This window comes from Pelodiscus sinensis, chromosome 3, assembly GCF_052426305.1.
Source record: "Pelodiscus sinensis isolate ZL-2025 chromosome 3, ASM5242630v1, whole genome shotgun sequence".
NCBI lineage: Eukaryota > Metazoa > Chordata > Testudines > Trionychidae > Pelodiscus > Pelodiscus sinensis.
Window position 1 is genome coordinate 47,237,528 of NC_143054.1, and position 14,980 is coordinate 47,252,507.

Consider the following 14,980-nt stretch of genomic DNA (forward strand, 5'->3'; position numbering starts at 1 on the left):
TGGTATGGCTAGGCTAGGTATAATTGCATGGGCATCTCCTATTGCTCATGTATCATCAAAAGCTTAGTATATCAGTGCTCCCAGACATTTAGAAAAGGGGTTAAATCTCAGTGGTTCTTGAGGCTTTGCACTGTTAGGGTATGTCTACACTTGCAGCCTAATTCGAACTAAGGCTGCAAATGTAGGCATTCAGAATTGCAAATCAAGCCCGGGATTTAAATATCCCATGCTTGATTTGCATCTTCCTGGTCGGGTGCCATTTTTGAAATTTACAAGCCCAAAGTAACTGCCCACGTCTACACGCAGCAGTGAAACGGGCGTTCGAAATAAAGCCTTAGTTCGAACTACCTGTTATTCCTCCTGCAATGAGGTTTAAAAGGTAATGAGGATATATGTATATATATTTACTTTTTTGGGGGGGTGTTGTTTCTTATTCCTTTTCTCTCTTTTTTCATTTTTCCATTTTGCTACTGAAAAGAAGGCAAAAAAGTACAACAGAGAAGCAAAGGGAAAAGGAAAAAAAATAAAACTAAAAAACTAAATTAATTTTTAAATTTTGTTGTAAATAATACAGGTTGAATCTCTGTCAACCAGGACTCCCTGGTCCAGCCACACCCATGGTCTGGCAGGATCATGAATATGCCAGGACCAAGGAGTACTGATAGAAGACTGGTGGCTGGGCTCCACCCCCCCACAGCTGGGCTGCCTGGTGTGTTGCACGGGGACTGCTAGGTATAACCCAGTGGGGCTGCTTGGCAGGGCCAGGAGCCCACTGTGTCCAGGTGACCAGCATACCGCAACAGGGCTGGCTGGTGCATGACAGCAAGGCTGCCAGATGCAGCCAAGAGCCTGGTGTGCAGGGAGGTGGACTCCCTGTCTTAGCAGGGAAGGGAGCAGGGATTGACAGGGCAGCAGGGCTGGTGGGGCGGGAGCAGCCGGAAGGTCAGTCCTGAGGGTCCTGGACCAGGGAGGTCCAAACTGTATTTACAAGTATTTTGTGAAAACTCTTTTCAATAAAGTCCAACTTTTAATAAAAAAGTTTTTATTTGAAAATTTCTATACAGATAAGAAGGAATATGCTGGGGCCACTGATATATATTAAACTAGGGCATCCTTATTGGGCAGAGTCTTGAGTCAGCTTAGAGGTGCGTCAGAAAGTCAAACATCTTAAAATACAGGAGAGTTTCTAAAAGGACTGAAGCTGGTGGCATGAGATTCAGGAGTGATTCTTGTTTGAATGTATTATCAAAGTAGGATTTTTGCCTTAGGGGACAAAATTACTTGACAAATATAACCTCTTTTTCGGCTCCTGGACTATCTCCTGTGGATTATATTTTTGAATATATTTGTTATTCAAATGCATTTTATTATTAATTATCATTTGTTTTGCAGAAGCAACCAAAGGTTACAATCAGGATCACAGCTCCAAGGTGCTAGGTAACATATGATATTTTTATATCATAAATTGATTGCAAATGTTTCAGTCTGAGTAGTCAGTACAGTATTCAATAATTTGAGGTGCGTTGTTTAATTGTGAGTGTTCTGATTAATCACTTAGCTTCAGTCCTTCAAACTTAAGGCTAAACATGTGAGTTATCTCAATATAGACAAAATGTTGATGAATTATTCACATATTTGAAATTAAGCACGTGCATTTGTGTTTGCAGGATATTTGCCTTCATATCATTCTGTTCACTGATTTGATGAGTGTACATGAATCTAACATTTGCTTTCTAATAAAACTTGGTTGCTGATTATTTCCAGAAAATCAACAAAAAATGAAGATGGCCTAAGGACATACAGTAAAAACTGTGAAAACAATTTTGTTATTCACTTAGCTCTAGTTAGTATCCCATTTTATACAAAGGGAAAAAGAGGCTCAGAGGATCTAATTTTGAGAGCTCCACTTTGACAGTGTTCACAAGTGTAACTGGGAGAAATAAGGCTACGTCTAGACTGCACACCTTTTTCGACAGAGGCTTTGTCGACAGATACTATCGACAAAGCCTCTATCGAAAAAGAGCATCTAGACTACGATCTGTATTGTCGACAAAGCAAGCCGCTTTTTCAAAAGAGAGTCTAGATGCTCTCTTTTGAAAAAGCAGTTTGCATGCAATAGAGTTTTTTTCGAAAGAGTACAGGCAGTCCCCGGGTTACATGGATCCGACTTACATCGGATGCCTACTTACAAACGGGGTGAGGCAACCCCGCACTAGCTGCTTCCCCCCAGCAGACCAGGGAGACGCAAAGCTAGTGCCCCCCCTCCCCAGCAGACTAGGGAGACGCGGAGCGGCTTTTCTCAGCAGACACCTCAGCTTGAGAATAAAGGACTGAAGGAAGTGAGGTGTGGGAGAATAAAACTGAGCTCTGGAGAAATATTTGGCTAGAGTTTCCCCAACAATATGTACCAGTTCCGACTTACATACAAATTCAACTTAAGAACAAACCTACAGTCCCTATCTTGTACGTAACCTTGGGACTGCCTGTACTTTAGAAAAAAGGCATTATTCCTTGTAAAATGAGGTTTACTGCTGTGGACAAAACTGCTGCATTCTGTTGACTTACTGTCGACAGAACGCAGCAGTAGTGTAGACACAGGTATAGTTTTGTCAATAAAAGCCAACTTTTGTCGATAAAACCCTGTAGTCTAGACACACCCTAATTATCTCCACTGCAGAAATCAGAGGGTAAAAACCTATACTGCTAGTATGCCTAGATAATAACAATGTTTCATTCTGGCCCTAAAGCATACTAAACTCTGATCTCATGATAACATGAATCAAGAGCAACTCAGCAATCTTAATGGAATTATACCAGTATAAAAGTGGCATAGTCTGGAATAAAAACCTGACTTCTATTTATATGCTGTGACCACTGACACTGATAACTGCACATACACAAAGACAAAAACAGGAAAAAAAATGATCCAACACTGAAGTTTTGTAGAAAATGATGGATTCTACAGACACAATTTGCCAGACAAATGATTCATGAACCCTATCCAATGATACACACAAGAGAGAGAGAAAGAGAATTTCTAGAACTGTATAATCTGCTCCAATTTTTTTAGTGGGATATCAGACACAAGAATGGAGATCCATATGGGAAAAAAAATCTTCCAAGAATTTTAAAGGATGCAAGTGATTTAAAAGACAAACTTTTTTATTTTACTTCAGAGCAGCACAATTTGATTCAGTTTTGCTCATTGAATCAAATAAAGGAGAAGTGGCATTTGAAAACAGTTTCTGATGATGAATGCTGTAAGTGGATTGCAGTGAAGATACATAAAATGTCATCTTTTAGGCTCACTGCCTTGATTGATTTCAACAGTTTGAAAATAAAATGCAGGGAAATCTTTATTTATGAACAGGCAGATACAAGCACAAAACCAAAATGAAATACAGCATAGTATGAAAACAATGCATGCTGGTTAAAATGGAGAGCATGTAAAAGAGAGAAAAAATATGGAGACTACGGTATTTTACAAAGAACCATGGAGCCACTCTCCCATCTGTTGCCTGGATTAGATCTAGCTATATATTTTGTTATCTTGTAATATTCAGAGATAAGACAAAAGTGCCGGTATTGCGGGGGAAAAGTTTTTGAGCTTTGTTCTTTCCAGGTAAGCTCTGACTGGAGGTGCCGGTACTACGGGCAGTACCATCACAAAAAAAGCACTATATGTATCATTGGGGGATGCAAGAAAGAAGGACTCTATTCAAGAAATAAGAAATTATTCAGAATACTATTTACCAGAATTGACAGCTTTCCTCATCAGTACCTTAATTTGAAACTAGTATAAAATAGTATTTTATACCATGCTAGTAGTCACACTGAAAATAATCATAGAACTGAATGCAAATTATTGAGTCTTTACAGTATGCACAGGAGCATTAACACATGCAAATATTACTGAAAGTGTTTTGACATCAACTCTCTATCTTTGTCTTTTAGCATCTTCTGACAATATTTGCTCATCAATAATTTGCTAGGAAATTAAATTTGTCAGTCCTCTGCCTCATTTCTATTTAGCAGGCTTTAGGAATAAAGAACTTGCACAGAAAGAAAATGAAGCCCAAGGTTTTCTTTTGTACTCATTGGCTACGTCTACACTGGCCCCTTTTCTGGAAGGGGCATGTAAATTTCACCAGTCGTCGTAGGGGAATCCGCGGGGGATTTAAATATCCCCCGCGGCATTTAAATAAAAATGTCCGCCGCTTTTTTCCGGCTTTTAAAAAAGCCGGAAAAGAGCGTCTACACTGGCCCCGATCCTCCGGAAAAAGTGCCCTTCAAAGTAGGAATAAGACCCTCCGGAAAAGGGCACTTTTTCCGGAGGATCAGGGCCAGTGTAGACGCTCTTTTCCGGCTTTTTTAAAAGCCGGAAAAAAGCGGCGGACATTTTTATTTAAATGCCGCGGGGGATATTTAAATCCCCCGCGGATTTCCCTACGACGACTGGTGAAATTTACATGCCCCTTCCGGAAAAGGGGCCAGTGTAGATGTAGCCCTAGTGTCTAGAACAGGTAAAACTGATGATTACATTTATTAAATGAAGAGACATTTTCCTCCTTAAGTGGGAGGGGGATCCAGTGATGAAGTTTGTCTGTTTTGCTGCATGGGAGTTGCCCTCTGAGTACTGTATCTAAGGACTGGAGGGGAAAAGGACATTTGGTCAAGGGAGTAAACATCTGTTCATATCTGCAGAGGAAACTGCAACACCAGAACTTGTAGCAGCTTGCCAGGTTTTCCCAAAAGAATATGTAAGTAGGTAAATAGGAAGCCAAACAATAGCTTTCTGTTAAAATATCAGGACATTGGGGAACTGATGGATTAATGAGCCATGAGAAGATTTCCCCTCTATAGTGGACATCATTAAAAAGACAAAATTTGCCAATAGCTACCTTCCAATGATACCTATACTGTACTTGACATAGGAAAACTGAGAGCTCTCAGCTACTATTGTGTTCTGTGTTCTGCACTAGCTCCAAATACATTTTTAGGTGTTTGGATTGTAAAAGTTTTGAGGACAGAGACAGTCTTTTTTGTTCTCCATGCAGTTCTCTGAGCACAGTGGGATCCCGGTCCATGACCAACGCTACAAGGCCATATGATAATGCAAACAGTAAATGATTTGTGTTGTAATTATCTATATAGACATGGATAGCCTGTGACTTCGGGTTAGCACAGAGATTTTCTCTACTGCTGTAGCAACTGTGATAGCTGAATGGTCTTGGTGCTCTTCCATGGGAGTTAACTCCTGGGGAATGACAGCAGGGGATTCTGACTGGGGCCCTCCTGCTTCTGACTTTCATTCCCTCTGAAGTCTGCCAGTAGTATGGCTTATTGATGTAGCACAAGACACTTCTTCATTAGTATGTCTTTTTTTTGTCATTTTGGCCTGCAGGCTGGAGAGCATCTGTTTCATCCATGGGCATGGATGCCAGAGGCAAGACTGACAAGGTAGATTTGGCAACAGTTTTGGTGTTCATTTTTGTAATATGCTCTCAGACATTATAATGAGAGTCACAGGATAGTGTTTAAGATTAAAAATAAAACAATACTGATGAGTGTATTCCTCTAAGAATGTGCTGCGTAGCTAGAACATAGTCCAAATCCCTTGTGACATGGTAATTGCTATGCTGCTTCTTTTTTTTAATGATTAGAAGGATAAGTGGACCCAGGCCCACCATTATGGGGACAAAGCAGGCAATTGCCCCAGAGTCTAGCAATTTAAAGAGACTTAGCATTCCTGGCTGTCACCACTGCTACTGAGGCAGCCAGAGTCCTGGGCCCTATAAATTGCTGCTGGAGTGCTGCACTGTGTGGCTCTGGGACCGAGGAGGCATCACGCTCTGGGCAGCATTGAAGATTGGCTTCTCCCAGTCCCGCCCCTTCGGCCCAAAGCCCTGAGGTGGGAGCACAAAGCCACCCTCTCCCCACCTTGCCAGGGACCCATGGGAGGCTGTTGACTCCCCTGAATGGACACGTGTCTTTGTTCTCAATATATTCTTTTAAATATTTTCCTTTTCTTTTTAATTTGATTCGTATTTTTATCTAATTCTCTCTTATTGGTACACACATAAGAAGAGAGCTCTATAAGAAAAAGTTAATATTATGCATGGCTGTGTAGAATCATTGGATAGATTATTATCTAAAGCCATGGTGCCCAACCAGTTTTATATTGAACTAGCCACACTCAACCAGTCAAATAGTCACATTGTTCAAGCCAACTAGCCACATTCAATTGGCCATCTAACCACGTGTGGCTAGTGGCTAGCATGTTAGACACCAAAGACCTAAAGATATAGATACATTTCTGTGGACATAATAAAATATCTGAAAGAATAAGACTTGGATATCCCTATTAAGAACTGTCCTGAAGGGAGAGACTTATGTCACTTAATATAATTTGATCACAATACACAAAATATATGCAAAACCAGCTGCTCACCTCATGAATGAAACATCCATTGTTTTAGAACTAGAAATGCCAGATTCACCAGTAAATGTTCCCCATCATCAGCAAAGAGAGCATGGTGTGAAATAGAAATAGAGAGCATGGTGCTATACTAGTTCTACACCCGCTGGGAAGATGTAACTTGTTTCTAGCCTCTTTGTACTGCTGGAGCAGGCCAGAGAATCTGACCTAGTACTTTTAAGTTTAATATTTCTTAAAAATTTATTTGAAAACTGCTCCAGCTCAAAACAGATATTGGATCAGATTCTTCTCCCTCTTAGGCTGGTGATAATTAGGAGAATTCCTCAAAAGTCAGTGGGGTTGAGTGGTGAAAAGATATGAAGAGCAGCTGGGTTTGCCCAGCAAACAACTCCTTGATGTGTGTGAGCTTTCAATAGATGCACAGGTAGTAAAGCAGACTTGTATGATGACCCCTCCACTCAGCTGTGGTGCACAGCCATGAGTGTAGCCAGAGTACGTAGTATTGTGGCTATATTCAGGTGGTGACCTGACTGGAGATCATAGATATCCAAAGGAAGTTAGAGCAGTCAACAGGCTGGTCTAAGAAGTGCTGGGGCTCAAATCTACTCTGAGAATCACTTTAGCCACAATCTGCTCTCTGACAATCCCCTACCCTCTTAACGGAAGCGAGAATCTGGACCAAAGCCACTGAACTTGTATAAAATGGGAGGGAATTAGATTTACACATTTCAAACCCCTTCAAACATGATATCTGTTTCAATTACACAGTGCCCAAATGTAAATCCGGAGTATATTTTCAGACATACTTGCAATCCTTCCTTACTAAAACCTAGTAAGTAACTGTGGGTACGTCTACACTAGCTTATTAGTTCGAGCTAGGTAGGGTAATTAGGGCAAGCGGAGTTGCAAACGAAGTCTGGGATTTATATATCCCGGGCTTCATTTGCATTTTCCCAGGTGCCGCCATTTTTAAATCCCCCTTAGTCCGAACTCCGTGTCCGCGTCTATACGCGGCACAGAGTAGGTAGTTTGAATTAAAGATCCTAATTCGAACTACCGTTACTCCTCATTCCACGAGGAGTAACGGTATTTCAAATTAGGATCTTTAATTCAAACTACCTATTCCGTGCCGCGTGTAGCCGTGGGCATGGAGTTCGGACTAAGGGGGATTTAAAAATGACGGTGCCCGGGAACATGCAAATGAAGCCCGGGATATTTAAATCCCGGGCTTCATTTGCAACTCCGCTTGCCCTAATTACCCTACCTAGCTCAAACTAATGAGCTAGTGTAGACATACCCTGTGGGAACATAGAATCATATTTGTATCTAGTGCCCCATTTTCCCATAGAAGGGATATGCCTCATCTACACTATCCAACAAATTTAGTCACACATTACAGTTATATCTCATATGAGTAATCACAATGAAGTCATGGTTGTGCCGACAATCAGCTGATCCGGCACAGCGCGGCAGTCTAGACTCGGCATAGTCTACAAAGGAAGCCTTTGTTGACCGCTCCGGTATGCCTTGTGAAACGAGGTTTACCGGAGTGGTCGACAAAGGCTTCTCTTGTTGACCGTGCCGCGTATAGACTGCTGCGTTGTGCCAGATCAGCTGATTGTCGGCACAGTGCAGTGGCCATTTTTATTTTAATGAAGCGGGCATTATTTAAATCCCCGCATCTTTGACTATGCCGAGTAAACTACTTTACATGGCTCCGTCAACAGAGCCATGTAGTCTAGATGCACCCTATAAGAGCTGAGAATTGCTACATGTGGCCATATATTTACATACAAAACAAAAAAAATGAAACAAACAATTTATTTGTTGCTTAGAAACATACGTCCTTTGAATCCTTTTCTTGCTAGCTCACAACTATAAAAAATGCCTGCTAGACCTATGCTAATAAATATTAATTTAGTTAACATAGTTATTTTGATTCCTTTTTAAATCCTTTTTGATAGAAAACATCTCTAGCAGTTAAATCTTTAATATAATGTGGGTTTTTTCCTCAATTTAAGGGGTGTGTTGTTCAATTGCCTAGGTCTATAATATACAAAGGAACTACAAGTTAATGCCAGTGACAGAGAAAATTGTCTCAGCATAGTAATTTCTAACTAATTATTATTTCAAACCTAAGGACATTTCTCCTGTGACAGTGAGCTACTGTAGCTAGAGATGAACTGTTCAAAAAGGTGGAGTACATTTGAGCAGAGGGGCTGTATTTGCCTATCCACACATAGCAACTAATAGATCACTGCTTCTGAGTGAGGTTAACATATATATACATGAAAGGATATGCATTCACATATTACAAAGTTCTTTTAACATCCTTGCTGGTTCTACAACAAATACTTACCAAAAACATTGCCTTCTTATTCATTTCAAGTACCACTATAGCAGTTCTAGCTCTGAAGATGTTTCTGAAAAGGATCTTCGTCAGTGAAGTACTCAGATATGAACATGCTAATTTTTGGACCAGCAATTAGTGCACAACTCTTTACATGAAAATTTGTTTCTTTGTGTGCTGGAAATCCAGCTAATTAAGTAAAAGATCTTGTCTTTGCATTTTATGCTTTTGTTTGTCATTCCATAATCTGACTTTTTTCCTTCACTGCCACTAATAGTGTCCTCTGAACAGCCAGTTCAAGAAGAGTTTTTGCCCTGCACTTTGAGTGAAAAAAAGATGACAAGCTGTATCATAGGATGTTTATCAACCATGCAGAGGATTAGGAATGTTTCTGCAATTAAATTATAAACAGTCACCCTTTCTAAAGCTGCATTATTAATAAAAGATGATTTCACCACCAGCCCATGAAAATTATTGTCATTAACTTCACAGAATAAATAACTAACATTTTCAAACTTGGGTGCCTTAATCGTCCTTCAAGCTAAAGCCGTAGTCCCTGAACGGTGGAGTGCACTCCCATAGAAGGGCCTGGAAAAACATTCTATGAGGTGCAGAGTGGCCTGCAGAATGTGAGGGGTAGGAGCACCATCTACCCCTGCTCCTGCCTCTCCCCAGTTTCAGTCCCTGCTTCCAGTCACAGCTCTACTCCCAGCCATGACTCCACTTCCAGGCATGTCCCCACCTTCAGCCTTGGCTCCCAGCCTAGCTGCAGTTCTGCACCTAGCTATAGACCTGGCTGCTAGCCCTGAATCCACTCCCAGTCATGGCCTCACACCCCTGTCTTAGCCTTAACTGAGACTCTGGCTCCTGGCCCTGCCCCCAGCTGTGGTCAAGGCATTTTCCTCAGCCCATAGCCCAGCTACAAATCTGGCTCTAGCCTCAGCCCTCTTATCCCTCAGGAGCTGTGGCCCTGCTCCCTTTTCTGGTTCCTTATCACAGCTTGGGGTAGGGGTGAAGATGAGTTGGGGGGTGTGACATGAAAGTTTGGGGACCACCGTGCTAAAATATTGCTTCTTAATGTTTTTACAAGAATAGCTGGCACAAAACAAGTTAGTTTCAGTGGTTTCCAATTGGGTAATTGATTAACTCTGAGGTTGTTTGATGTGAATTACAATTACTGAAATCTCCAATGGACTGGTATGTGGTTTGTATTTTTTTTCTTCCTTCAACTGGAGAATGGTTCAATAAGGTAACAGTGGCTCATTTTAACATTATCATTCATCCCAGGCCTTCTATTAAAGGGCTGTCAATGCTAAGTGTGTTTGCTGACCACAGAACAGTTATTTTTTATAGTTAAATAATATCTTTTTTAATAAACTTCTCAATCAAATTTCAGGTAGGAACACTGTGCAGGGATACAAAGAGATCTTCTGGATCATTGAGTCCAGTCCCATGCTATCACAGCCAAACCCATCAAATAATCCTGCTCATAAACATATCAAACTATCTTAAAAGTAGAGAGTTTGTTTGCCCCAAACTCAAGGTTACAGACTAAAGTCCTGCAATTTTCCATGTCATTGTATATTGACTACTCAGAAGGGCTTATCACCATCATTGTTTGTTATTTATGACTGTTTTCTGGTAGAGCTCACAGTGTAGTATGAGCTGTACAAACACGAAGGAAAGCATTGTATCTGCCTTGAAGACTTTTCATTTTAGAAAGAAAAATTCAGAGAGAGACAAGGGAGAAGAAGAGGAATTGGAATTGTTTTTAAAACTTGGAATTGTTTTTAAAACTAGGCTACAATTCAAAATTATTTTAGAAATGTATTCTTTCTGCATTCTTTCCTTAATTTTAATAATCTCATGTTAATGCTGGCATTTTTCTGGTTAATTTAGATTATAAGTATTTTTAAAAAATCCAGTGTTTTGAGGAATTGTTTGCTGTCAGAAAGTAAGAGTTGAGATGCCTGCTGTGCCAAAAGCTTAGGAGAACAAAGATTAGGTCTAGTAGCTCATTTAACAATAATTTACAATTATGATTGCTTACCTCTGTGTTTGGGTGGCATAACTGCTATCATATGCCTCATAGCTTGGATCATCATATTCACCTCCATATCCATCATCATATCCCTGTGGGGAAAATAATACACCCTAATTTAGAAGATTGATAAATAAGGAAGCATATTAGGTTAAAAATTATATGTTAATGAACTGATGCTATATTTGAACACAGCAGTCTATTGGACCGGAATGATATGCCTAAATGTATATACATGAACATATGATGTAAGAGAAAATTAATTAATTAATTAATTTGAGACTTGAGTTTATCCATTGATAAAATGCAGTGTACTGTTGAAGAAACAGCTTCTCCACTGGATTCATTTAGAACACTGACAGATGCTAATGAAGACAATTGTTTTCTCAGGAATTCAATATTACAAAAGCTTTTGTAATTATCTATGGGTGAATTATAACTACTGAAATTTAAAAAATGGTGAAAAAATATTGATCTTGGAATACTGCTAAGTCTGATTTTATTGATTATAAAGCCACAACATTTGGTTCTTTTAAAAAAAAAATGTTGTCTGGGTCTGGGAAAGAAGTCACAATAATGGTCTTTCTAAAGAAAGAAAGAAAGAAAGAAAGAAAGAAAGAAAGAAAGAAAGAAACGCTATTTATTTCAGAAACCTTCCAGAAAAACAGTGCACCTTGGAGACTACACAAGCTTTGCCCCACAAAGCACTAAATGTTCACAACCAAGGTTCTAATAGGATGTGCGGTCCCTACAAGTCTCAGTTCCTTCTGCTAAAGCTCAGAATCCTATAAGAGTAGAAGTCCAAAGGAGAGTGAGGAAGATGGATGGGTGTTGGGAATATATGGAGGCAACACTTGTGAACATCTAATTTACTGGAAAGTGACTGGATATACTTTTTCTTGTATGGGATTCTAGGTGTGAGTATAAAACCTCAATCCCAGGAATGTGGGCTGACGAGCTGTAATTAATTTAGAGCTACTCTCTCAAACTAACCATCAGATATAGATATCAAGTCAAGAGAGGAGCTATAAGTGAAGGTATATATAATGCTCCAAGATATCGGCTATGCAGATTTCTATAATGGAAACCTCACTGGGGATAAAACATCACTTTTAAGAGAATGATGCCTTTCAATATGGGTAGGCTACCCAATATGTTCCATTGTGTATAATCCTTTTGGAGTAGCTCTGCATGGAAATAGTATTTCATTTACTCAGATCTCCAATTATAAAAAAGTTTTAGTGACTTCCTAAATACCTTAGTATTATCCAAATACAAAGTGAACTCCACACTTTCCTAATATCCATGTTATAGAAATAAATTTCCCATGGTAAGAGTTAAGTTTTGAAATTAAACCTGGGAGGTTAATGATCCTAGGAGGAACACCAGTGACATAAAGATTACCCCATAGAGCCTGAAAACTAAGCATTGATTTCTAGTGAAGAATGTGACCCCCACATCCCAATGCAGAACCCTCATCCTATGAGCTGTTCAGATAAGCTTCTGAGCCAAGCATTCCCAGAACACAAATCTGAATCAGCTGAGTTTGATATATCTTATAGACTAGAAGGAGCCCTTCATTGGATTTCTCTGGTGAGAAATGGTATACCTTACAAAAGATGTTAATTCATCAATGTTAGTTTCACAACCTACATACAGAGAAAATAGATAAAAATAGAAGTACTCTTGCTAGATGGCTGTAATGTAACAGTATTTTATTTTTTAGAATTTTTAGAATGATAATACGCAAGAACCCAAAACACACACAGTCTGAAACAGGCTGCTTCTTAAGTCAATGAAACTCAACTCACCCTCCCTTACCTTAAGCTGGCTCTTTCATTCCTGAGTATGATAGCATTTTCCTACAGAGTCCCTCTTGCCTGAAAACATAATAGGGAAACATGCTCTATCATCCCCAGCACACCACAGTCAACACTGAGGGACTTACACAGTCACCAAGAAAACCTCATGGTCCCCTCTTACAGAGACCTCCTCTGAGTTCTACTTCCTCTTACGTTTGAGGGCAAAACACCACAGAATGGAACTTCCAGAAAAATGGGCCTGAGCAAGCCTCCAGACAAGAGGGAAGAAGCTTAGTACCAACACCAATCTGTTAAACAAGAGGACTTCTTAGTGCTATAACAGATTGCAGAACCAACGAACCTGCAAACACACTCATTCCTGCCTGGGCAGGACACCACTGAAGTCCCTACAACGAAGCTATCTCAGCACTGACAGACAAAAATATAGAATAACTTGTGACACTGAAGCAGCCCTGGAATAAGAACAAAAATGTTTGTTTAACTTGGAGGCAGATGAAAAGGTAGTGGAGGCTTCTGTTTCCTCATTGTTAATGAGGTGTACAGGATCTATCGGAAAAAGATTTCTTCAGTGATAGATCAGCCTCTAAACTACCACTTTTCTCCAACAAAGCTCTGTGCTGGAAAAAAGCGGTGGCCATTTTATGCTAATGAAGTGTGGGATATTTAAATCCCCGCTTCATTAGCAATTTCGCCTAGCCTAATCTGCATCCCTCTGCCAACAGAGGGGTGCAGTCTAGACGTACCCTTAATGTTGCCACAACACAGAAAGAACTTAAAATTACTGTATCTTCCTATAAGTTGTTATTTGCTGCCTAAAATGTCTAAAGTATAACAAGAAATCTGGAGGTTTAGGTTAAAAAAAGCATTTTTTCTACACACAGAGCAAAAGTTTCTATATTCAAGGTATGTCTAAATTACAGGAATGTATCTGCTTTTCTAATAAAAAAATGGAAAAGTAGATGCATTTCTTTCAGCATCATTGTAAACCTTGTTTTACAAAGGAAGAAAGGATGTTCAGAAAGAGGGCTTTTTCCAACATTTGGCCCCATGTAGAAAAGTGGAAAAAGATGTGCAAACTGATTCACAATTTGTGTATCTTTTTCTGACTCTTCTTTGCAGTGTAGACACAGCCCCAGAGATAGACAAAAAAAGAAGGAAATGGATTAACTAGGGGAAGATAATTTTATATTGGACCCTTGTTAGTGATCTGCTTGATTTCAATGAATAATTTTGAAGGAAGAGGCTACAAAGTGTCTTCTCAGCATAACAGATTACAACAAACAAATTAAACCTGTACTTTTCTCCTTATTCTATCTTCCCATATAACAATGAATCATGTTCAGGGTCTTGGTCCTTTCATTTTCAGATGCTCAGTGGTCTAGAAAAGAATATCTAATGGCTTGTCTACACTGCAGGAAGACCGAAGCTGTCATAGTGGATCTTCCGGAGTTCTAATTAGTGGGTCAAGTGAAGACATGCTAATTCGAAGTGAGAGGTCACGCCCATCAGAACCAGTAGTCCAGCTCCTATGAGGAGTTAGGGAAGTCGAAGGGAACCTGTGAGGATGGTGCCAAAATGTGATTTAAGATACTTCGACTCCAGCTATGTAATTAAAGTAGCTAGAGTTGTGTATCTTAATTTGAACCTATCCTCTAGTGTAGACCTAGGCTTTGTCTACACTAAAAGATAAATCAGAAAAAGAAACACAATTTTGCGGTACGCAAATTGTGTCTCTTTTCCCGATTTACTTCTGAAAGAGGCTTTTCTGAAATTTGGCCCATCTACACGGAGCTAAATTTAGGAAAAAAAATCCCTCTTTTGGAATATCCCTTCTTCCTCATAAAATGAGGTTTATAGGGACAACAAAAAACGCGCCTACTTTTCTGACATTTTTTTCAGAAAAGTGGACGCATTCCTTGGATGTAGCAGAGCAGTCTAAACATAGCCTTTGCCTAAAAGACCACCTAAGGCTATGGGATTGGAGACTGTGGCTGACATTTCTATTTGTCACGAATTTCTATTGTAAGGATAAAGCTTGTCTGCCCAGAAGACTGAACTTTTTCAGGGGAAGGCAGAAGTTTGTACAACAAACTGATAGCAGTTGAAGACTATCACAAACCTCACCACCTTGCACTTCAAGTGAAAGGCATGCTTTTCTTGACCTTACTTTTCTAAAATAGACATAGAGCAACATATACGTTTAAACTCCCTCTGGGAAAATAAATAAAAATATAAAACTTTATCAAAACTAAATATACATTGCTCCTCAATTCTTCCTTTCAGAAGAGGATGAGAGAAAAAAAATGAACCGTGTGTGACAAACATTA

The 14,980-nt window shown here is 39.7% G+C and overlaps 1 protein-coding gene across 1 annotated transcript in view; it reads right to left on the minus strand.

Moving 5' to 3' along the window:
- Positions 1-14,980, minus strand: part of KHDRBS2 (KH RNA binding domain containing, signal transduction associated 2) — a 594,613-nt gene that overhangs the window by 30,588 nt on the left and 549,045 nt on the right. Inside the window, exon 7 of the mRNA XM_014575134.4 lies at positions 10,840-10,922. Within this exon, the coding sequence (XP_014430620.1) occupies positions 10,840-10,922 (83 nt within the window). The remainder of the gene's footprint in view (positions 1-10,839; positions 10,923-14,980) is intronic.